Source organism: Ursus maritimus, unplaced genomic scaffold, assembly GCF_017311325.1.
Source record: "Ursus maritimus isolate PB19 unplaced genomic scaffold, ASM1731132v1 scaffold_24, whole genome shotgun sequence".
In the NCBI taxonomy this organism is placed as follows: domain Eukaryota; kingdom Metazoa; phylum Chordata; class Mammalia; order Carnivora; family Ursidae; genus Ursus; species Ursus maritimus.
This window is the reverse complement of record NW_024424897.1, coordinates 11,203,477-11,229,347: the sequence shown is the minus strand read 5'-3', so window position 1 is coordinate 11,229,347 and position 25,871 is coordinate 11,203,477. Positions and strand designations below refer to the sequence as shown.

Genomic DNA, 25,871 nt, shown 5'->3' with positions numbered 1-25,871 from the left:
CCTATTATTTAATTCCTGATACACTGCAAGGAATTCAGTGTTTTGCTCTCTACTGCCCATAGCATCAGCCATGTGGCTATTTGGGCCCAAACACTCCCAAAACGAAATGCCTCAGATGATTTTTAGCAGCAATATCATAAAACTCCACAAAGTGATGTCTCGTTAACATGGCCATAGGCTTCCTTTCAAAATGCGATACATGCATTTTATAAATTAAGAATGTGTGGATACTTGGAAGCAGAAGGCAGGCAGCTTTGCAATGAAAGCACAGGTTTTCACAAATATGCAGCTTGCAGTAGCAATCCTGCATGTAAAATCTCTTTTCAACATTTGCTGCAACATGGACAGGACTGGAGGAGATAATGCTAAGCGAAATAAGTAAGTTATGATTTGGGCATGCATTTTTGCAAACACAAATAAATCACATGGATTGTATCTAATTTAATTACTTAAAGTTTATTGATCTTAAGAATGCCATTTTTTAAAAACTATTTTTCTGAGCACACCGAAAACTAACCTAATTAAGACATACCAAGGACTAGTTTGATCAAAGGTAATTTCTAATTTTATTACTGGCACAGAAATTATTTCTGAAAATTAACTCCAGCAAGTTGCAAATGGTCAAGCTCTGCACCACTTACCTGCTGTGATTTACACATATAACACTGTCTTGTCATCTTTTTCCATTTGTCTACCACAGGGATCTCTCCCCAAACTCCCACAGGGCTAGGGAGGTCATATACATGGGTGAAGCAGCGTGGGGATGGAGCAACTTGGCAAGTCAAGTCCAAGTCTAAACTGGGCAACCGTTTCTCAATTCCAATCACAGACTGCCAGAATTAGCATATGGAGGGATTTTTCAAGAGAAGCAGAAATGTAAATTTTCATAAGAAATACACCAATCTTAAATATAGCCAAATAAGGCAGTCCTTCTCAAACTTCAGTGAGCATACTAATCTGCAGATTTTATTAAAGTGCAGATACTCGGGGCGCCTGGGTGGCTCAGTCTTTAAGCATCTGCCTTCAGTTCAGGGCATGATCCCAGCGTTATGGGTTAGAGCCCCACATCAGGCTCCTCTGCTGAGAGCCTGTTTCTTCCTCTCCCACTCCCCCTGCTTGTGTTCCCTCTCTCTCTGGCTGTCTCTCTCTATGTCAAATAAATAAATAAAATCTTTAAAAAAAATAATAAAGTGCAGATACTCAGTAGGTCTGGAGTGGGGGCTGAGAGTCTGCATTTCTTTTCTTTTTTTCCCCCAATATCTGGCACATAATATTTATTTATTATTTATTATTTTGTATTATTATTATGTTCAATTAGCCAACATATAGTACATCGTTAGTTTTTGATGTAGTGTTCAATGATTCATTGGTTGAGAGTCTGCATTTCTAACAAGCTCCTAGGTGATCCACTGTCGTTGACTCATGAACCGCAAGTTGTAGGAGAAACCAAGAAATTTTTTAATATCAGATAGCTGAATATAAATATTTATCTGAAGATTTGACCCATTTGTGTAAAGTTTAGCAGGCAAGACGTGAGCTTTTTTCCCCATAAAAAATACACAAAAATCTACTGTAAAAAATAATGAGAACTATTATTGTTTTTTTTTATTTTTTGGTAATGGAGCTGAGTTCACAATAGATATTAATCAGACTTAATATTAGAGGGTTCATCGAAGTGTCATTTGAGTTGAAATCCAATTGAGAATCAGATTCAAATTCATTATTGGAATGCAATACAGTTGATAATAAGATTTAAATTAGTTATTAATAGTGTACAATTTAATAAGGAATAAAATCAAACAGCACTTCCTTTTATTGGTTATAATGGAGGCTGTGGGCAAATATTTGCAGTACAGCTTCTCCTCTTAAAAATGAGAGACATCCCATCTGTTTGTGTGAAATGGGCCTTTTATGTCCGTTGTTAGCTATTATTCAAATGGCAGCCATACCCCATCTTTGGTGGAATGCAACAATCAGAGCCCAACATACCTTGTCATTACCTGACACAGTGATAGCACCATTGTATGATGGTTCGTTTGGGCCACTTCTAGTTCCAAAGGCATCCACTTCCAAAGCTATGTTCTGTTGCCTCAGTGAATGTATGAAGTTATCAATGCTTGACCCTACCATGAAGGTAAAAATCAGAAGAAGCAAGAGGGAAGTGAAACAATGGTTAAGTAATATTGAAAAAAAAAAAAACCTAAAGTAAATGACGTCACCCAAAGCATACCATAATAAAGACTATCTAAGGATTTCCTTAGAAAGGCAGAATTGGTGCTGTGAGACCAAAATCCATTCTGATATCAAAGATAGGACAAGATTACTTTCCCTAGAGCCTAGCCATTTGTATATAATTTCTGTTAGTGTAAAAATACTATTTAAAATGAACATTATAATCCTTAAAGATATTAATCTTCCATTTTCTTAGAAATTTGGAACAGATTTTTTTCCAGTGCCCAAGAATGCGTAGTACTTAAAAAAAAATGTGGAAAGACCTCAAAGATCAGTCAGTGATTTATCTTACTAAATCCCCTTTTGTTGCTTGGTGCAATCAGCTTTAGGATTTAAGTAACCTTGCAAGATGTGTTTCTAAAATAAACTCCCCAACCTTGAATTTTTCATTCTTTTAAATTAATTTCCTCTTTGGCCTCAGACATGTTTTCTTTTTTCTTCTTCTTCTTCTTCTTCTTCTTCTTCTTCTTCTTCTTCTTCTTCTTCTTCTCCTTCTTTTTTCTTCTTTCATCTTTCTTCTTCTTCTTCTCTTCTTCTTCTTCTTCTTCTTCTTCTTCTTCTTCTTCTTCTTCTTCTTCTTCTTCTTCTTCTTCTTCTTCTTCTTCTTCTTCTTCTCTTCTTCTTCTTCTTCTTCTTCTTCTTCTTCTTCTTCTTCTTCTTCTTCTTCTTCTTCTTCTTCTTCTTCTTCTTCTTCTTCTTCTTCTTCTTCTTCTTCTTCTTCTTCTTCTTCTTCTTCTTCTTCTTCTTCTTCTTCTTCTTCTTCTTCTTCTTCTTCTTCTTCTTCTTCTTCTTCTTCTTCTTCTTCTTCTTCTTCTTCTTCTTCTTCTTCTTCTTCTTCTTCTTCTTCTTCTTCTTCTTCTTCTTCTTCTTCTTCTTCTTCTTCTTCTTCTTCTTCTTCTTCTTCTTCTTCTTCTTCTTCTTCTTCTTCTTCTTCTTCTTCTTCTTCTTCTTCTTCTTCTTCTTCTTCTTCTTCTTCTTCTTCTTCTTCTTCTTCTTCTTCTTCTTCTTCTTCTTCTTCTTCTTCTTCTTCTTCTTCTTCTTCTTCTTCTTCTTCTTCTTCTTCTTCTTCTTCTTCTTCTTCTTCTTCTTCTTCTTCTTCTTTTTTTTTTTGATTCTGTACCTTTGGTTTATTTTTTATTTTTTTTATAATAATATTTTTTTATTATATTATGTTAGTCACCATACAGTACATCCCTGGTTTTTGATGTAAAGTTTGATGATTCATTAGTTGCGTATAACACCCAGTGCACCATGCAATACGTGCCCTCCTTACTACCCATCACCAGCCTATCCCATTCCCCCACCCCCTCCCCTCTGAAGCCCTCAGTTTGTTTCTCAGAGTCCATAATCTCTCATGCTTCATTCCTCCTTCTGATTACCCCCCCTTTCTTCTTCTCTTTCTTCTCCTACCGATCTTCCTAGTTCTTATGTTCCATAGATGAGAGAAATCATATGATAATTGTCTTTCTCTGCTTGACTTATTTCACTTAGCATTATCTCCTCCAGTGCCGTCCATGTTGCAGCAAATGTTGAGGACTAGTTCTTTCTGATAGCTGAGTAATATTCCATTGTATTTATGGACCACAACTTCTTAATCCAGTCATCTGTTGAAGGGCATCTCAGTTCCTTCCACGATTTAGCTATTGTGGACAATGCTGCTATGAACATTGGGGTGCATATGGCCCTTCTCTTCACTACGTCTGTATCAGACATGTTTTCTAAGGCATAGAGAATTTTTTTTCCTCTCATGGTTTATGCTGTCTGGGGAATCTCTCAAGAAGAGCCACACTGAAAAGTTACAGTTTAGCTCCACGTTTACCTGTTTTATTGATGACCAGCAAGTGGGTCAGAGGGGCTTGGGGTGGTTGTCCTGGCGAGAGGAAGTACATATTAGGAGTCAGTCCCCAAGAATAACTTTTCTGATATAACTCATAGAATAGATGTTCCAAAAGCTGAGGGCAAAAGCTGATGCCAAAAAGCAATAATCTACATGGAGAAAAATGTAAAAGAATAAAACTCATCTCTAGTAATTTTTGTAGGTTTTTAAATTTGAGTAGATAATGGGTATTAAAATAGAAATAAATTCTAAACACGAATCAAATATAGGAATCATGCATCCCCCCCCCGCCACCCCTTGTTTCTTTTTTCTAAAATGAAATGGTCTCTACATATCTATGTTTGGTCTTTCTATCTCTCTAAATGCCTCTCCCCCCTCACCACCCCCCGCCCCCATTTTGGACATGTCACTCAAACTCATGATGTTGGCTGGGTATGACTCTTAAATCTCTCTCAGATTCCCCCTTCTTCCCTTTGTTTCCATCTTGCATTTCTTCTTTTTTCTAGACCACTGCACACTGGCATACCACCAACACTCAGACATACTACACTCTGAAACGTTTTCCCCTCCTGGTCCCAATTTGTATAAATTACAACATTTTCTCATTCACTCAAGTTCCAAGGACCATTTTCCACACATCTGTCTCCTTCAAGTCCCTTTTCCGAATAGCTGAAAATTTCTATCATATCATCATTATTAGGTGCCTAAAAACCTTTTCTCTTCCACTTTTCAAGTTTGGACCTTAATTATCTCTCTCCTGACCTCTTTCAATATTGTCCTCAATGACTGTTTTCCTTGTCTCCAGAGTCCACTATGTCCAAACCGTTTTTGCACTGCTGCCCAATTAAGTGCAATTTGGCAATCTGTTTATTTTTTTATTTTAGACAGAGAGTGAGAGTGAGCACAAGTGAGGGGAGGGGTAGAGGGAGAGAGAGAGAGAAATCCCCATGCAGACTCTGCTGAGCACAGAGTCTGACACAGGGCTTGATCTCACGACACTGAGATCATGACCTGAGCAGAAATCTAGAGACAGATGCCCCACTGACTGAACCAGCCAGGTGCCCCCCTGGCAATCTGTTCTAATTATGTCAATCATCTTTTCAAATAAAAAACTGAACTTCAATACTTCCTTATTATTCATAAAGCCCAAACTCTTCAGTTGTATGTAATACATTATCAAAATTATTTTTACTTTTCTGTAGACTTTATGTTGTAATCCACTCAAATTGATAGCAGCTCTTCTGACTTGTCATGTATCTCCAAACTCAGTATTGCCCCCTCTGCCTGCAGATTTTCCATCTTTCTTTCTCTCCTTGGCTAACTGTGACATTTTCCTACACCAGGTTCCAATTCACCCTCATATACAATGATTTTTCTAATGCTCATATTGGAACATAATCTTTCCCATACTGGATGTTCTGGTCGACCTTATAGTCTAATCTTACAGTATGGTTTTTAGTGTACTTCTAATTACCCTCAAGAGCCAAATCTCATGTCTGCTTTATTTTGTTAAGTGTTACAGATATTTAACATTGAGTGTTATACAGAGGTGCTAACAAATATTTTTAATGAATGAATCCTGGCTGGAAAGCAGGGTTTTTGCAAGGAGGTATTACTCAGTGAAGAGCCCGAAGCTATAGGGAAATGTGTGAACCATGAAGCGGATTCCAGAGAGTGGATGGCTCAGATACAGCCTGGCACAGAGCTACTCGGGGAAAGAGGAAGTTCTGGGGATGGGACCCAAGTGCTAACTTCCATGCTTCAGAAAAACAATTTCAACTCTTGGATAAGTGCAGAGTCTATGTGAAATTAAAAGAAAAAGCCCAAACTTGACCAGGTTTAATTACTACCCACCAAAGCAATTAGAAATTGTTTTCTATGTTAAAAAAAAGACCACATGCAATTACTGGAATTTATCTCAGAGGTTTTTGTGGGGTTTTTTTTTTGGTTTTTTTGGGTTTTTTTCCCCTTGAATTTATTTTGAGAGCACTGACGCAACATATCTGAAACATTTGGGTACTCACATGGTCAAGAGAGTTTTTTTTTCATTCTTTAACTTGAGGAAGCGAACTTTTGCTATTGCACAGAGCTGCTGCCTCCAAAGAGCCATACCACTGATGGATTTCCTTGTTTCCTTAAAGGAAGACAAAACTTGTTCCAGCTCAACAAGGCTTCCTGTGTCTTTTGTCCTATTACTTTGTAACTCCCCCCAAATTCCAGCATCTATAACACATAAAATCAATAGTTTATAATGCGTCATTCTGGATGTGAATTACTTAGATTTTTCTATGACCATCTTTGCACCAAATGGTGTCAGAGTAGAGAATCTTGGGCAAAGATGCTAATAACTGAATTCATGGCATTACAAGAGTAACTACCAAAGAAAGGAAACAAAACAAAACACAAATATGGTATAACACAAGAAGAAAAACTAATGACATAGTAAAAGAAATCTTGTATTTTCTTTTCTAACGCTTTGTGTCTATAGCTTTAAGGACTTAATTCATCCTAGGTAAATCAATGAAAAGAAACCCATATTTAGCCTAGAAAAATCTAGTCATTGCAAAAGATAAACTATCAGTATTTCTGAGTAAGGTGGAAGAGTTGGTATATATAGAATCTTCCCCATCCCCTTCCAAGGATATGAAATTGGTAGAGACAATATTTTTTCCTGTAGCCATGGTTGAAAACAAGAAAAAAGTTACCTCTTTTGGAAGACAAGCCTATAGAAACTGATCAACTCTAGACTTTTAGAAAGCTATAATACATGTATATAAAAAGTTAAGCATAACCACAGTATAGAACTTCAAAAGTGGATAAAAGAGGGAAAGAGGTATTTTTAAAAACCCACTCAATCAATAAAAAGATAGAAAATGGAAGAAAAAAAAAGAACATAGTAAAGAGTAAACCAAGCAAGATGTTAGTAAACCAGAAACAAGGAATTATCTTAGGTCAAGTAGAGAGGACTTTCCAAGGAATAGCAATTATACTGACAGCAAATCTTCTGATAGCAACAATGGAACCCTGAAGACATTGGAACAACGTCTTCTAAATGTTATAAGAAAAGTTAATTGTCAACATACAATTCTAATTTCCTTCTCTCTATCACACTTACATTACATATTTATTGTCTACTCCATGAGAACCTAGTTTTTTTCAGTGCTATATCCCACACCTTTAGTAAAATGCATAGTACAAAATAGGGAATTTAAGAGGGGGGACCAACATTGGGAGAAAAGGGAAGGAGACAGAAATACATCTCTTCTCTGCTCTAAGGTTTCCTAAGACCAGTGGAATCTGAGCACCTCCAAAAGCATACAACCTTATCATTCAAAGTTTATTTTCAAGATAGAATATTCTACAGAAAGATAAAATTGAAGTTTCTTCTTCTTCTTCTTCTTCTTCTTCTTTTTTTTTTTACCTGATTCATCAATAGCTGATTTTCCTTCTAATTTCAAGAACACTTCATTCAAAGTTGTCATGGAAACACCATAATTCTCAATGCCCTGGTTAGAGCATCTATCAAGATCTCTGTAAAGATCTAAAAGTCATCAAAAAAAATGCATTAGAAGAATATAATTTGTAATGAGATTGTTTGTAACTATATTTTTCAACGATAGAGAACATGTATGATAGGCCAAAAGCATTCATAAGAAACGAAGCTATGATATAGACATTCTCTTATTTCTAAAGTAACCTATACAATGTGTTTCCACGTCTTGAATATAAAATTGTAATCATCTATGTTTCATTCTTGGAAAGCTACATATTCAGAGTTCTTTAAGAAATATTATGTTTTGTTTATTCTGCTTAAAAAATTAATTCTCTTTGATTATGGGGAATGTAATAAATGAACTGAATGCTTGTGGTCTCCCATAAATCCATATGTTGGAAACCTTACCCTCTGGTGTGATGGTATTAGGAGGCAGGGGGGCTTTGGGAGGTAATTAGGATTAGATGAGGTCCTGAGGGCAGGGCTTTGATTAATGGGATTAATGCCTTTGAAAGAGTCACAGGAAACCTGGCTTCCTCTCCCTGCTCCCTGCCATATGGGAATACAAGGAGAAGTCTGCACTCTGCAACCCCAAAGAGGTATCTCACTAGAACCCAAAGGTGCTGAACCCAGATCTTGGACTTCGCAGCATACAGAACCATCAAAAAATCAATGTTGACTGTTTGTAAGCCCCCTAATCTATGGTATGTGTTATAGCACCCCCAACTGACTAAGGTAGGAAATATTAAATTTTAAAACCCCATTAATTCAGAAATATTATTCCAAAAACTGAGAGAAGAATGCTCTTAGGAATAACTAGTAGGCAGTAGAATAACAAATGCAAAAGAACTAATGTTTATAGAAGTAATTAGGTGCTGCACAATCTTCCCTAGTTTAGAGAAATATTTAAATTAAAGGAAAGGACAAAGTATGTAACTTTGCATTACTCTATCTCTCTTTTCCAGCTTCTGACCATGGTATGATTACACAAGAGCCTTGAAAGAAGGTAGGTCTTGAGAGACAAACTGCAAGAGACTCTTAACTATAGGAAACACACTGAGGGTTGCTGGAGGGAAGGGGAGTGGGGGGATGGGGTAACCAGGTGATAGGCATTAAGGAAGGCACTTGATGTAATGAGCACTGGGTGTTATATGCAACTGATGAATTACTGAACTCTACCTCTGAAACTAATAATACACTATGTTAATTAATTCAATTTAAATAAAAAAATAAAAGACATCATGCTACAAAAAAATTTTTAAAAGAAGGTAGATCTTTCTAGGGATTAGTAGGCCATTTTGAGGTTTTGTTTTTTTTTTAAAGATACTGGGAATAATTTGGGGACAGTTCAGGAAAATTTGAAGTAGAATAAAGGATAAACTAATTCAAATATTAGGAGAAATTAAAGGTTTCTATCTTAATGGGGTGTTAGATAAATAAAAATACAGATGTAGTCACAATTTCTAATGAGTTCTAAATGTTGGCTCTTTTTCAGTCTTTCTTTAAATTGTGCATTCCCCTTTGAAATGCATTTAACCAATGATCAGGTAACACTCTGCTTCTGTGGGTTTCATAAAGATTTCTGTTTCCATACATATACGTGTATCAAAGACATGGTGCACACATTTAAGACTGCAGTTATCTCACTGATTTTAAGATAAATACATTTCACCATCTTTTACCGTATTTGTAATGAGCATGAATCATAAATGCTGGTATATCATTGTAAGCAGTGGCATCATTTCTTTCTGTTTCTTTCTTGGTAACATATCCTATAGCTACGGCTGCCTTAGACTTGAAGAAATACCATAGCTTCTATATCAGGTATGATTCCAGGGGTTGTGCTTATTTTTAATACTTTAATAATACATTTAAATATATTAAATCATTTAATCCTCATGAAAATCCTATAAAGTTAGTACTATCATTATCCCCTTGTTACAAATAGGGAAACTGAAGTACAGAAAGGTAATATAACCTGTCCAAGATAACGGAGCTCATAACAACCTTGCTGAGATTGGAACCTACCCAGTCTGGCTTGAGTATCCCGGCTTTCAACCACTGCACCCTACTGTCTAGTGCTACATTTCCTTATGAACCATGATTATGGCAGGCTTATTGATCCAAGCAGGCAGCCAAGGAGCCATTATCCTCCGTTAAAAGCTGGCAAATTCCTTGAACTCAAAGTAAACACATTTTATGGTTATACCTTTTTTTTTTTTTTTAAATGCAATCTGCCTCAAAACTCTTGGCAAATGAAAGCATATTGGGAGACCAGGGAGACAAGTGGGAATGGCAATGAACCTCCAGGCTCCTGTATTTGCAGCAAAGTTGTGAGTTTAGAATGTTTGGCAACATACAGGTTGATTGTAATTACTATTCAGTTACTTAGATTATGACATTTTGCCATGGTGTTTATAATAAAACTCTCTGCATGTGGTGGTGTACCGGTCCCTTAGCTCCTATTTAATACTGTATGCTGTTTTCACAGACCCCCTCCTCGCCTAGACCAGGTGCTCTTATTCATTCCTGAAATAGATGTCCCAAATATTCCTAATTTTAGCTTGATGTGGTTCTGTATCTCTTAACTGCCCAGATTGCCACTTGAAGCATATTTAGCATCTTTTGCCTCAGTTTACTCATAAGTGATCTGGGGATAATATCAGGGGCCGATATTAGTAGTAACTCTGGGGAATAGTAAAGGATTACACACAATGCCATGCACTTAGCAAGCATAAAGATGTCAGCCGTCATTCTCAAGGCCACTGTTATTGTTAGTAACTTCGTTATAAATCATTCTGTGGTCTTTATGTTCTGTTACCTGGAAATTTGTTTGTCCTCTCCAAAGGCAAAATATATACAAGCTTTTCTTCACTTTGTGCTGTTAATTTGGCATCAGGGATGTGCTGTTTGACAAGTGATGTTATACTGTCTGGATCACACATTTCATTCAGATGCAAACTGACATTTAAAAAGAGCATGTTAAAGCTATTTTTACCCAACACCATCTCTACAAACAACCTTAGTATGTTTGTCACTTCATTAATAGTTATGAGACTATATATATATATATATATATATATATATATATATATATAATCTAGTGGAAGAAGCAAGACTTAGAAGTAAATGGTCCAAGTATAGTCCAAATTAATATAGTCCAAACTGTATAATCTAGAGGCACTAGTATAAGGGATAATAACTCAAGGATTATTATTTGGAGGAAGAGATCTTCAGCTGGATGTTGGCTGGAGTGAGGTGGAGGAAACACCTGATTTTGTCTCCATCTATCCCGAGGCTCTGCTTTGAATTTTCCCTTTGCAGTACAGTACGGGTCTTGTAAAAACTAGGACTTGAACATGGTAAACAGACACAGGGGTAACTTGATAGAGTCATTAAGAACATGGTCCTAATGTCCCACTGATCCACGTTCCAAAACTCAGGCTTAAAGTCTTCTGGCATGAGAGACTATGGACTATGAGAAACAAACTGAGGGCTACAGAGGGGAGGGGGGTGGGGGAATGGGATAGGCCGGTGATGGGTAGTAAGGAGGGCACATATTGCATGGTGCACTGGGTGTTATACACAACTAATGAATCATCGAGCCTTACATCGAAAACCGGGGATGTACTGTATGGTGACTAACATAATATAATAAAAAATCATTATAAAAAAAAAAAGTCTTCTGGCATCAATTTTCCATCAAAATTCCAATCAATGTTCTAAGACTCAGCTCTCAAAGAATTTCGAAAGAAAGAAAAACAAAGTATGCATGCGATCACACAGAGCCTTGCACCAAGTAAACCCTCACTATATGTTAGCTAATTTTTGTTGTCCAAAATTTATTCAAGTCAAAGCTGATCTGTCTTCTTGGTGAGAACATGTAAAGTTCTTCATGAAATCACTGGATTTTAGAAGTACCGTTATTAGTCACATCCATTAAAATTTACTGAGGTTATCGAGTGATGAGGACTTCACTTTGATGACACAAACCTAAAAAAATCAATTTTAGATAAAACTATTCTGTGTTTACAAGGCCTATGCAATACATGATCCAGGATTCTAAACAGAAAGAATACAGAACCTTCCCAAGAGGAGTTTGGAACATAGCAGTAATACAAAGCAGCGTATTATCAAAGAAATGAGGGAGAGGGAAGTTAAGTCAGTTAAGCACTTGGAACCTTGTCAAATATTCATTCATTCAATATTTTTAGCCTTAACTGCAATGTGGGTATTATTACCGCTATTATATAAATGAAATTATTGCGGATCAGAGACCGGTTAATTAAGTTGCCTGAGGCAATGATTCAAAATAGTGCTTCCCACGTTCCAGAAAGGAGGATGCTTATTAAAGGAGAAAATATTGAGAAAAGACCTTCAAGAATGGATAAGATTTGAACTTGGTTAAAATGGATTGGAAGAGGACATGTCAAACAGAGGTCCTACCTTGAGCAGAGAGAAGACAACTAAATCACAGAACATACTTAGAAAACAGTGAGTGGTTCATTTTAGTTGGAAGGTATTGATTCAATTAGATTGTACCAAGCAATCATGAGGGAATGGTAGATTTGATCAGATTAAACCCTCAGTATATAACGTAGGGAATACATTTAACCTCTGAGGATAAAGCACCTTAAATTATTTTTAAGAAATACTAATATTTTAGCAGGAAGTATAGGAAGAGATTCATATCACACCTGTAATCTTGGCCCAAAGATTCTACCACTTTAAATAATGTGCAGTTGGGCATATTACTAAAACTCCCTGACATGTCAAAGGCTAACAATACCATCTTCTTACAGCTATCTGAAGGATTATATATGATTATATGAATATTCCATATGTAAATATCTTAGCAAGAACGTAGAGCATAGCCAACATGGAATAAGTGATAGACATTACTTAATAAAACAATATAATAATGATAATGATGATGATGATGATTAATAATGATATTAATTACTATCAGGAAGAGAAGGAGATAGAAAAGAATGAGAGAGAAGATGAAGTCAGGGAAAACAGGAGACTTGAAATTGTTGCAATGAACAAAAAGAAGCTTTGGAAAAATGATGAGAGAAGGTTGGAACGTCACTAAATTTCTCTTTGCAAACAATGTGTCATGAAAATATTTTCCAAAAATGTTGTTTAAGCTTAGCTTAATCATTCTTGTAGTCTCCATGTCTACAATCCCACCTGCCCTTCGTTCTAGCTAAGAAAGAGAGCAGTTGTGGTGGTGTTCTAACATGGCACTCTTGAAAGGATTTAATAATTTTGTAGCCTACTTTAACATACTAATACTGAGATCTCTTGTCTGCAACATGTTCTAAGATGTCTCCAACAACACAGGTTGTACCTTAAATGGTAGCCGATGCCCCATTTCTTCTTCAGGAATAGAGAAGAGCCTGCACACTTCAGTCTCCCATTGGATATGAACACCTTCCTATCTAAGCAGAAAAGAAAAACAATGCATTGTATTAAGAGGTTATTCTCTCACTGTTTATAAAAGAACAAATCCATTAATAAATCATGCATTTTAGGAGCATGACCCACTAGAATATTTGCATTCTACTTCTGGTCATATGTAAGCCAATTTCTTTGTTATCTAATAACTAAAATGATATGTTAGCTTATTCTCTAGTATGCTGAGAAAAATTATACAATGGAGGAATCTGTTTCAAGCCAACTGACATTCCTACTGAATAAAACATAACATATATTTGAGAGTAAGCTATATATTTACAACGAATGAGTTGCTTTGCAATAGGCTCAGAATACATCTATGGAACAATGTACGTGGAGATGTGGACGTTCAAATGGATGACAGCAAGAATCTCTGTCTTCACAACAGTCACACACACACACACACACACACACACACACACACAGGGCAGATGTGTTGGAACTTATCTACACATATCTCACACATGTCCCTAATTTCTCACTATGATACATGAGAGAAAACCAAGAACCACCATGAAAGGCCATGGATGGAACTTGAAGGTATTAGGCTAAGTGAGATAAACCAAAGAAAGGGAAAGACAAATACTGTATAATCTCACTTATACGTGGTATCTTAAAAAAAAAAAAAAAATTCACCAGCCAGGATGTCAGCCTCATCCATGAACTGGGTACTGAAGAGAATGACTCTATCAGATTTCCTCTCTTTTAGGAGGTTCCATACTCGATGCCTTGAAAGAGGGTCTGACCCAGCAGTTGGTTCGTCCAATAGCAAAACCTGCATAGCAGGGGAACATAAAGTCATTTTCCCCTTTCAGGTAAACAAATTTTTAAAGCAATATATATGCACAAGTGTTTGGGAGAAATATCTCACTACTTCATTTTTCATTTGAACAGTTCTTTTACATTTACCCTTTGCAAATTCGGTCTGATGGAATACAAGAGTTCCACAATCCTCAATCTAATTCACTAGTAACTGTGACTTGACTTACTTGAGGGTCTCCTAAAATGGCAATCCCAAAAGTTAGTTTCCTTTTTTGTCCACCGCTTAAATTTTGAGCAAGAATGTCTTGAATATTTTCCATCTCCAAGTCCCTTAATACTTGTTGTACCTAACCAAAAAAAATGAAAGGATGTTTAGTCCAAAACCCAGCATGTTTGTTTTAAAAACACAATCATTTTGCTGTTCGTTGCTAAGGGCCTTTTTATCCTTTCCATGATGAACCATGTAGAGATAACACAAATACATTTAGAATTTTCTAGATAAACAATTTCATGTTCATGGCTGTGTGACGTCTCGTATATTCCTCTACCTCTCGTTCCACTTCATGTGGCTGAATCCCTTTTATTTTAGCGAAGAGCCTGAGATTTTCTTTCACAGTGAGGAAGCCAAATTGCACGTTGGATTGTGGACAGACTCCAGTGAGCTTGCTGATGGTTTCGAAGTCAGCCATTTCCGAAAGGCTGTGATTATAGATGGTGACCGAACCTGGAAGTAGGAAGGTTGACAGTTAGCATCAGCATAACATGCCATGCTTCATTTAAGATATTTTTAAGTGAAAAACAATGTGTGTCAAACGCTAGAGACTTTGAAGCATAGTAACTCTATGGAATACACTATTGGCTGAAAATGTAATGTTCACAATTCATCTGAACCAGTTGGAGGGCCCATTCATAAAGCTCCTTATCTTGAAATATTTAAACCACAAAGATTTTCCTAAATAAATGGAACATAAATCTATTAAAAGAATAACTTGAAGAAAGTTGTAAAACTTGTCTCTTAAGTACATGAATGTGACTAGTAGTTAATGAAACTACTGATTGAAATTAACCAACAAAACGAATTAACTAATGAAATGCACAGTTAATGCATTTGCTCATGTTCTTGCCTGTAATTATCTTCTCACCTGACGTTGGGACAGACAGTCCACTGAGGATGTTTAACAGGGTCGTTTTCCCAGCTCCACTGTGACCAAGGAGGGCAGTGATCTGGCCTTCATATATGTCAAATACCAGACCTGGCATTATTACAAAAAAAAATCCTACTCAGATCCTACATATTAACTTTACATTCTCCAAAAATTTTTTTTTAAGATTTTATTTTTTTATTTAGAGAGTGAGAGCACAGCAGGGGGAGGGACAAAGGGAGAGGAAGAGAGAGAATCTCAAGCAGACTCCATGCAGTGTATGGAGCCGGACGTGGAGCTCGATCTCATGACCCTGAGCTCATGACCTGAGCCAAAATCAAGAGTCCGCCACTTCACCAACTGAGCTACCGAGGTGCCCCACATCCTCCAAAAGTTTTGTAATTTCTTACAGCATGGGTGTATTTGGCTAGCAATATTCAAAATAAAATCCATCCCCAAATTCTTCCCTTTAAAATTATATCTTCCGTGATACACACTTTATAGCTATAGCATTGTCATGATATATTCTTATGTAATTGACAATTTTTTTGGATAAGGGCAGTTTTGTCATTAAAAACAGGCTGACTATAATAAAGTTCATTTATTAGGATTAGGGAGTGTGATGATTTGAAAATAAAGAACTTCATGATGCAGCCTTACATCTTTCAGACCTATAATGTATCAATGGTACACCCTGACTTTCTCAAATTGTTCTATGGTTTTACATTTACTCAGAAGGAAACACGATGTGTTCAAATGAAGGAGAATTGTGGTGTCTGGAATATCTGTTCTTTATCCCCACAAAGACAGTACAACAGTGAGGCATAATCACCAAATCGAACAGCCTTGTTATTAATGATGTTAGTTCTTTACCTTTCAAGGCTTCCACTTTTTCATGATTTCCTTTTCTGTATTCTTTCTTAAGATTTCTTATCCTGAAAAAAGAGAGGAAAATGTTTTAAGGACATTGTGGAAGTAGACAGAGAATTGAGAAATCAACAAAGCAATCAGCATTGAATAAAACACATCCATGCTCTCAGAGCGAAGATATGCACAGCATGAGTACCCTGATTTAGGTTTTCTTCCTATCTCTCTGGATGCCTGTCTCCCCTTTTCTGCATCACCTGCCTCTTCCTTCTCCTCTTCTTCATCAGGAAGCAAAGAGGAGAGAGACAGAGTAAATTACAGAGAAAAGGAGAAGAATGACAAGGGACACAATGACAGTGTCTGTCATAAAGAGAGAAGGCACAGAAAGAGAGAATAGCACCAAGAAGACGGAAAAAAAGAAAATGAGAATATGAAGATTATTTATTCCTTGATGTTTGTTGTTCTGCAATAAGATATTCGTAAATATAAATGCTGACAATGTGGGAAAACAAAGTGCTTTTAACAATAATTGTGGTCTTTCATGAGTGGAACAGCTTGGATGTAGGTGGGTACAAAGAGGCACCCAAGAAATCTTTGTCACGTCTGTGTTTTGCCTGATAGACCTCTCGTCCCTTATCTGTTCTCCATTTGCAACTTCGTGTAATTTACTTATTACCTGATGGCTTCTTTCCCGTGGAATTCTGGAGACACAGGTTCAAAAGAGTCGTTGGGTGAAGAATCTGAATCTGTTTCATTCTCAAGAGTCACATGATCAGCCCTTTGGTGTTGAAACCAAAAAGAGGATTTCATGAAAAACCAAGGAGAACGTCGATGTCCATATTCAGCTACACAGACAGGAGGCAATGGAACATTGCATCAGTCACCATTTTAAGGATTACTGACCACAGGACAGCTTGTCAAGACAACTGCTTTGGGAAGCATTTAGACACCCTTAAGATCCAGTACCAAGCACTAGTTTTCTTCATCTAGCGCTAATACAAGCATTAATAGTATAATGATCCTTAATCTCTTGCAAGTGTCTCTTTTTAACAAGAAACAATTTAAAGTATTGTGGTAGAATGAGATCTTAGAAAGCAATTCTATAAACAAAGTGCAGGATACTGTTGGGCTCATTTTAGAAATTTTGGAAAAAAATGCTTGATAATTTATATTCGAAATGTTGTCGACTGTTATTTTAAAGAAATGCACTGAATGAAACAGCATTGAATCACCATTAGGTTACTACTTACTGGGCAAAATGTTGTCAAAATATAATGTCAAAGCCAAATACAGAAGAGCATCAAAAACCAACATGAACAGAGTAGCTATTATTAGGTATGGGTTGTCTGAAGAATCCAAATGGATGTTAGAATTCACATCAAAGTCCAAATGTATAAGCTGGAAAAAAGATACATACATTGAATTTTAAAAGGATAAATAGAATATTAAGACTTTTTATTGTCTTATTTCTGCTGACCACTGGGATTGAACAGATAAATAAAACATGGCTCCTGTCTTCACAGAGCTCTAATCTATTGGAAGACATAGCAGTGAATCCATCTAACTACAAAGCAATTTGGGAAATTAGGGGAGGTAGGTACTAAGGGCTTAGAGACCATGGGCAGAAGTAGGCAAACCCTCTGGGAAGTAAAAACTCAAAGGAGGGGCTTCCTGAGGATTTCATCAGGTGTAGGGTGGGGGCAAAGGGGACATTTAGGAAGGGGACACTATTTGAAAGTCAAAACATGAAAGGCTAAAAGTACTTCAGTGGTTGAACAGAAGACAAAAGAATAATTTCTTATTATAGAAATTACAGAGATACAATTACATTACATATAATGTAACCTTTTATGTAGCATTTTATGGTTATGATGTCACACTTAGAATTAAACTTTCTGAGAAGAGGTTCAGTTTCATGTACAACTGGCCAATTAAAAATAAAAATTTATTTCTTCTGAATTCCTGGTTTTCAAATACTTGCAATAATATCAAGGGTCATGTTTCCTGTGCACTTAATTAGTAGAATGTTCATTGGGACAACCCATTGAAAGCATCAGTAATAGAGTATCAACATATATTTAGTGACTTAAAATAAAGCCAGTTACTCTGAGAAAAATAAAAAACCTCCCCAATACCTTAGATGTATATCTTTACAAAAGTGGATGGGAATTTTGATGCTTAGAACATAGAGCATGTATTCCTCAGAGAGGATTTTTTTAATGTTCTGTAAAAAATGAAATAATTATATTAACTCTTACCTGGGCCATTCCAGCAGTAAAAGCAAAAGGGCTAAGAAGACATAAGGTCCATTCCAAAAATGCAGGAAGATGTCTGTACAATGCAGTGAATCCCAGACTCCCCCAAAAGACAGTAAGGAGAAAGACAACCAACCCAGTAAGGAAGGGTTTCTTTATCAACACGCTCATCAGGAAAGCTAAAGTTATCTGAGAGGAGAGAAAACTTCAGGTAGTATATGATTCTCTGAGAATCATCAGTAGTATAATAGAAATAATTTCATAATACAAAAATACATAACATCCATTCCTCCGCCCCCACCTCCAAATACTGTCTCATGCAAATACTCATATACTGCAAACAGAAACAGAAGAGGTGTGACCAGAATTAGTGAGAAATGACTGGTAGGTTTCTCTGAGAGAGAGAAAAAGAGAGAGAGAGAGAGATATTAAATTCACCAACTCACCAAAGACAGGCCATAGAGGAGAAAGAGGGTGAAGACCACCACGAAGCCAGTTAGGACGACAACTTGGGCGGATTTTACAATAAGAGCCATCAAAGTAGCCACAATAAAGATGAAGCCAGCATACATCAAACCCCAGGAAAGCCTAGCACAGAAACTAAGCATCAGTTCAAGGGCTGGTACTTTATCACTTGATTTATGCATTTACTCTGAAAATGATTTGGGAAGCTTACCCTCTATCAAGCGTAAAGGGAATATAACAGCTAAGAGATTAAAAAACGTCTCTGTCCCCAAAGTTCGTATGCTACTGGAGAAGGTAGGCAATAACAAGTACAGAGATCAAGTAGGTAACTAATTGCAAAATTAGAAAAGAAATAGACTGAGTCATATAATGAGGGTAATTGGGAACGGTTTTCTGGGAAGACATCTACGACCTACGTGTCCATTCTGGACTTCTTTTCAGTAAAGTATAAACACTATGGACAAAAAACAGATGACGAAGCAGGGATCAGCAAACTTTTTCTCTGATGAGCCAGATAGTAAATCTTTTAGGCTTTTCGGACCATTCGGTCTCTTGCAACTACTGAAGTCTGCCTTTGCAGTCATGGACAACATGCAAATGACTGGGCTCTGTTCCAATAACAATTTATTTGTAGACAATGACATTTGAATTTCATATAAGCTATTATATGCCATAAAATATTATTGTTCTTTTGATTTTTTTAGACATTTTCATAAAAGCCATTCCTAGCTTGCAGATTGTTAAAAAAGGGTCATAGTTTGCCGACCCCTGATATAGATGATTAGATATAGATTAGGTATAGATCAGATATACACATAGACATAGGAACACAGAGATACAGAAAGGTAGATGGATACAAAGATGTGTTTTTCTTGCTATCAATGCCAAAGAAACAGGAAGAAAGCTTTTTATAGGGGAAAGAGAACAAGCTTTCTAATCATACAGATGTAGGTTCGGTTTTCTGTGCTACATTGTCACTATATGATCTGAGAGGTAGTTACTGAATCTCTTTAAATTTCCTTAATGTCTATTGAAAAATAAGATAATTAAATGAAATGTTGTATGTTATGTGTTTAATGTGACAACTGGTTTATAACAAGTCCATGACGAACACTTAGCTTTCTTTCCTTCAAAGTATAAAACGCCATCATGTTTTGGGAAGTCTTGCCTAGTTGTAATGATGCCCTTTGCTCAATCACGTCTGTTCATCTGAAATTGTTCATCTCTCCGAGTCCTATAAACTTCTTAATTTCATTCATATGCGGTATCAATAGAATGTCACAGCCTTTTCTTATGGGGGAAAAGTCCTGATTTTTTTAACCTTCCCTCATTGGATTTATTTGGTTTCTCTCTTCATCATATTGTTTACTTTTCTTTGACTCTCTGTAGATTTCTATTTTAAAAAAAATATAGTGAGCAAAATTTTCTTCAGCATTGAGCTCCAGAATTTTAATACAAAGAGACACCAGAAAAAACTCCCATTCTAGACCAAACCAGCAATCCATTTCCTCCACTTTTGCACTCAGTTAATTGAACATTTCTGGAGGAAAAAAAAATAAATTGGTTTAAATTGGCAGCATTAAAAATGTGGGGTCTTCATATTCAACTGAACAGTGCCTTTTATTTTTAATTTATTTTTAATTTTTTAAAACTTTTTATTTTTAAATTCAATTTATTAAAATATAATGTATTATTAGTTTGAGAGGTAGAGGTCAGTTATTCATCAGTCTTATATAACACCCCATGCTCATTACATCACATGCCTTCCTTATTGTCCATTACCCACTTACCCCATCCCTCCACTCCCCTTCCCTGCAGCAACCTTCAGTTTGTGTCCTATGATTAAGAGTCTCTTATGGTTTGTCTCCCTCTCTGATTTCATCTTGTTTTATTTTTTCCTCTCTTCCCCTATGATCCTGTTTTGTTTCTTAAATTCCACATATGAGTGAGATCGTATGATAATTGTCTTTCTCTGTTTGACTTATTTCACTTAGCAAAATACTTTCTAGTTCTATCCACGTCATTGCAAATGGCAAGATTTCAGTTTTTTGTTGGCTGAGTAGTATTCCATTGTATATACACATATTCCTTATCCATTCATCTTTTGATGGACATCTGGGCTCTTTCCATAGTTTGGCTACTATGGACATTGCTGCTATAAATATTGGGGTGCAGGTGCCCCTTCGGATCACTACATTTGTATCCTTAGGGTAAATACCCAGTAGTGCAATTGCTGGGTCATAGGGTAGTTCTATTTTCAACTTTTTGAGGACCCTCCATACTGTTTTCCAGAGTGTCTACACCAGCTTGTATTCCCACCAACAGTGTAGGAGGGTTCCCCTTTCTCTGCAAACTCACCAGCATCTGTTGTTTCCTGACTTGTTAATTTTAGCCATTTTGACTGGTGTGAGGTGGTAGCTCATTGTGGTTTTGATTTGTATTTCTCTGATGCTGAGTGATGTTGAGCATTTATTCATGTGTCTGTTGGCCATTTGTATGTCTTCTTGGGAGAAATGTCTGTTCATGTCTTCTGCCCATTTCTTGATTGGATTACCTGTTCTTTGGGTGTTGAGTTTGATAAGCTCTTTATAGATTTTGGATGTTAGCTCTTTATCTGATAAGACATTTGCAAATATCTTCTGCCATTCTTTTGGTTGACTTTTGGTTTTGTCGACTGTTTCCTTTGCTGTGCAAAAGCCTTTATGTTGATGAAGTCCCAATAGTTCATTTTTGCCTTTGTTTCCCTTACCTTTGGAGACGTGTCTAGCAAGAAGTTGCTGTAGCCAAGGTCATAGAGTTCACTGCCTGTGTTCTCCTCTAGGATTTTGATGGATTCCTGTCTTGCATTTAGGTCTTTCACACATTTTGAGTCTATTTTTGTGTGTGGTGTATGAAAATGATCCAGTTTCATTCTTCTGCATGTGGCTGTCCAATTTTCCCAACACTATTTGTTGAAGAGACTGTCTTTTTTCCATTGGATATTCTTTCCTGCTTTGTTGAAGATCATTTGACCATAGAGTAGAAGGTCCATTTCTGGGTTCTCTATTCTGTTCCATTAATCTATGTGTCCATTTTTGTGCCAGTACCATACTGTCTTAATGATTACAGCTTTGTAATAGAGCTTGAAGTCTGGGATTGTGATGCCACCAGCCTTGGTTTTCCTTTTCAACATTCCTTTGGCTATTTGGGGTCTTTTCTGGTTCCACACAAATTTTAGGATTATTTCTTCCAGGTCTGTGAAAAAAAATTGATAGTATTTTGATAGGGATTGCATCGAATGTATAGATTGCTCTAGGGAGCATAGACATTTTAACAGTATTTGTTCTTCCAATTCATGAGCATGGAACATTTTTCCATTTCTTTGTGTCTTCCTTTCTTTTATGAATGTTCTATAGTTTTCTGAGTACAGATCCTTTGCCTCTTTGATTAGATTTATTCCTAAGTATCTTATGATTTTGGGTGCAATTGTAAATGGGATCAACTCCTTAATTTCTCTTTTTTTCTGTCTCATTGTTAGTGTATAAAAATGCAACTAATTTCTTTTTTTTAAAAGATTTTATTTATTTATGTGACAGAGAGACAGCCAGCGAGAGAGGGAACACAGCAGGGGAGTGGGAGAGGAAGAAGCAGGCTCCCAGCAGAGGAGCCCAATGTGGGACTCGATCCCGAATGCTGGGATCACGCCCTGAGCCGAAGGCAGACACTTAACTACTGCGCCACCCAGGCGCCCCTATTTTCTGTGCATTGATTTTATGTCCTGCCACTTCGTTGAATTCCTGTATGAGTTCTAGCAATTTTGGGGTGGAGTCTTTTGGGTTTTCCACATAGAGTATCATGTCATCTGTGAAGAGAGTTTGACTTCTTCTTTGCCAATTTGGATGCCTTTTATTTTCTTTTGTTGTCTGATTGCTGAGGTTAGGACTTCTAGTACTATGTTGAACAACAGTGGTGATAGTGGACATACCTGCCATGTTCCTTACTTAGGAGAAAAGCTCTCAGTTTTTCTCCATTGAGAGTGATATTCACTGCGGGCTTTTCATATATGGCTTTTATGATATTAATATATGTTCCCTTTATCCCTACACCATGAAGAGTTTTAATCAAGAAAGGATGCTGTGCTTTGTCAAATGATTTTTCTGCATCTTTTGAGAAGGTTATATGGTTCTTGTCCTTTTTTATTAATATAGTGTATCACATTGATTGATTTGCAGATATTGAACCACACTTGCAGCCCAGGAGTAAATCCCATGTGATCGTGATGAATAATCCTTCTAATGTACTGTTGGATCCTATTGGCTAGTATCTTGGTGAGAATTTTCGCATCCATGTTCATCAGGGATATTGGTCTGTAATTCTCCTTTTTGGTGGGGTCTTTGTCTGGTTTTAAGATCAAGGTAATGTTGGCCTCATAGAAAGAGTTTGGAAGTTTTCTTTGCATTTCAATTTTTTGAAACAGCTTCAGAAGAATAGGTATTAATTCTTCTTTAAAGGTTTGGTAGAATTCTGCTGAGAAGCCATCTGGCCCTGGACTCTTTATTGTTGGAAGATTTTTGATCACTGCTTCAATTTCCTTGCTAGTTATGGATCTATTCAGGTTTTCTATTTCTTCCTCTTTCCGTTTTGGTAGGTTATACATCTCTAGGAATGCACCTATTTCTTCCAGATTGCCTAGTTTGTTTTTACAATTGTTTGTATTTCTTCAGGGTTGGTTTTGATGTCTCCTCTTTCTTTCATGATTTTATTTATTTGGGTCTTTTTTTCTTTTTGATAAGTCTGGCCAGGGGTTTATCAATCTTATTAATTCTTTCAAAGAACCAGCTCCTTGTTTTGTTGATCTGTTCTACTGTTCTTTTGATTTCTATTTCATTGATTTCTGCTCTAATCTTTTTTTTTAAGATTTTTATTTTTATTTATTTGAGAGAGAGAGAGAGAGAGCATGAGCAGGGGAGAGGTAGAGGAAAAGAGGAAGGGAGAAATAGACTCTCTGCTAAGCAGGGAGCCAGACGTGGTGCTGGATCCCAGGACCCTGGGATCATGAGTTGAGTCAAAGGCAGATGCTTAACCGACTGAGCCACCCAGTTGCCCCAATTCTGCCCTAATCTTTGTTAATTATCTTCTGCTGTGTTTAAGCTTTATTTGCTGTTCTTTCTCCAGCTCCTCTAGATGTAAGGTTAGGTTGTATATTTGAGACATTTCTTGTTTCTTGAATAAGCCTTATATTGCTATATACTTCCCTCTTATGACTGCCTTTGCTGCATCCCAAAAGTTTTGAACAGTTGTGTTTTCATTTTCATTTGTTTTCATGATTTTTTAAAAAATCTTCTTTAATTTCCTGGTTGACCTATTCATTCTTTAGTAGAATGTTCTTTAGCCTCCATGAATTTGAGTTCTTTCCAAATTTCCTCTTGTGATTGAGTTCCAGTTTCAAAGCATTGTGGTCTGAAAATATGCAGGGAATGATCCTAATCTTTTGGTACCAGTTGAGACCTGATTTGTAACCCAGGATGTGGTCTATTTGGGAGAACGTTCCATGTGCTCTTGAGAAGAATATGAATTCTCTTACTTTAGGAGGGAATGCTCTGAATATATCTGTGAAGTCCATCTGGTCCAGTGTGTCATTCAAAACCCTTGTTTCCTTGTTGATTTTCTGCTTAGATGATCTGTCCATTGCAGTGAGAGGGGTGTTAAAGTCCCCTACTATTTTTGTATTATAATCAATGCATTTCTTTAATTCTGTTATTAATTGGCTTATATAATTGGCTGCTCCCATGTCAGGAGCATAAATATTTACAATTGTTAGATCTTCTTGTTGGATAGACCCTTTAATTTTAATATAATGNTGTCCTTCCTCATCTCTTATTACAGTCTTTGGTTTAAAATTTAATTTGTCTGATACAAGGATTGCCACCTCAGCTTTCTTTTGATGTCCATTAGCATGATAAATAGTCTTCCATCCCCTTACTCTCAATCTGGAGGTGTATTTGCATCTAAAATGAGTCTTTTGCAAACAACATGTCGATGGGTCTTGTTTTTTTTTAATCCAATCTGATACCCTGTGTCTTTTGATTGGGGCATTTAGCCCATTTACATTCAGAGTAATTATTGAAAGATATGAATTTAGTGCCATTATAGTACCTGTAAAGTCACTGTTTCTGTAGATTGTCTCTGTTCCTTTCTGGTCTATGTTACTTTTGGGCTCTATTTTCTCCTAAAGGATCCCTTTTTAAATTTCTTGCAGGGCTGATTTAGTGTTCACAAATTCTTTTACTTTCTGTTTGTCCTGGAAGCTTTTTGTCTCTTCTATTTTAAATGGCATTCTAGCTGGATAAAGTATTCTTGGTTGCATATTTTTCCCATTTAGCACTCTGAATATATGATGCCATTTCTTTCTGGCTTTCCAGGTCTCTATGGATAGGTTTGCTGCCAGTCTAATGTTTCTTGTAGGTCCTTGTAGGTTAAGGACCTCTTGTCCTGAGCTGTTTTCAGGATTTTCTCTTTGTCTCTGAGATTTGCAATTTTCACTATTATATGTTGGGGTGTTGACCTAGTTTAACTGATTGTTCAGGGGGTTTCTCTGTGCCTCCTGGACTTGAATGCCTGTTTCCTTCCCCAGATTAGGGAAGTTCTCTGCTTTAATTTGCTCCAATATACCTTTTGCCCTCCCCCCATTATTCTAATATTGTTTTGCTTTATGGTATCATTTATATCTTGAATTCTTCCCCTCGAGATCCAGTAGTTGTTTATTTCTCTTTTTCTCAGCTTCTTTATTCTCCATCATTTTGTATTCTTTATCACTAATTCTCTCTTCTGCCTCATTTATCCTAGCAGTTAGAGCCTCCATATTTTATTGCATCTCATTAATAGCCTTTTTGATTTTGACTTGATTAGATTTTAGTTCTTTTATTTCTTCAGAAAGGGATTCTCTAGTGTCTTCTATGTTTTTTTTTTATAGCCCAGCTAGTATCTTTACAATCGTTATTCTGAATTCTAGTTCTGACTAGCCATAGCCAGATTAGGTTATAGCCATACTGATTAGGTTTCTGACAGTCAGTACTTCCTCTTGTTCTCTTTTTCAAGGTGAGTTTTTCCATTTTGTCATTCTGTCTTGCAGAAAGTGGTCACTTTTCTATTTGTAGTTTTGCATCAATTCTTTTCTTAGATCTCCAGTTGAGTTCATAGGTGCTCAGAATGGTTGGATAACTATCTAGCTGAATTCCTGGGACCAGATGAAACTGAGGTCTCCTACTCCTCCACCATCTTGGACTCCCCTAACATTCTTTTAAAAACTATATGGCATATGTCCAGAGCTATTCTATACATTCTAGAAATCTCATTTACCATTGACAATAACATCAGTG

The 25,871-nt window shown here is 36.6% G+C and overlaps 1 protein-coding gene across 8 annotated transcripts in view; it reads right to left on the bottom strand.

Annotated features, from left to right (window-relative positions):
- Positions 1-25,871, bottom strand: part of ABCA9 (ATP binding cassette subfamily A member 9) — a 68,075-nt gene that overhangs the window by 21,619 nt on the left and 20,585 nt on the right. For 7 of the 8 annotated variants that reach the window (XM_040640327.1, XM_040640326.1, XM_040640324.1 and 4 more), the window contains 15 exons: positions 18,495-18,636; positions 18,052-18,237; positions 17,044-17,191; positions 16,470-16,638; positions 15,800-15,861; positions 14,927-15,037; positions 14,333-14,508; positions 14,012-14,131; positions 13,659-13,797; positions 12,916-13,006; positions 10,384-10,523; positions 7,491-7,610; positions 6,094-6,292; positions 4,052-4,218; positions 1,990-2,123 (listed from right to left, as the gene is read on the bottom strand). In XM_040640327.1, the coding sequence (XP_040496261.1) occupies positions 1,990-2,123; positions 4,052-4,218; positions 6,094-6,292; positions 7,491-7,610; positions 10,384-10,523; positions 12,916-13,006; positions 13,659-13,797; positions 14,012-14,131; positions 14,333-14,508; positions 14,927-15,037; positions 15,800-15,861; positions 16,470-16,638; positions 17,044-17,191; positions 18,052-18,237; positions 18,495-18,636 (2,104 nt within the window). The remainder of the gene's footprint in view (positions 1-1,989; positions 2,124-4,051; positions 4,219-6,093; positions 6,293-7,490; positions 7,611-10,383; positions 10,524-12,915; positions 13,007-13,658; positions 13,798-14,011; positions 14,132-14,332; positions 14,509-14,926; positions 15,038-15,799; positions 15,862-16,469; positions 16,639-17,043; positions 17,192-18,051; positions 18,238-18,494; positions 18,637-25,871) is intronic. The other variant, XM_040640330.1, reaches the window with a different exon arrangement.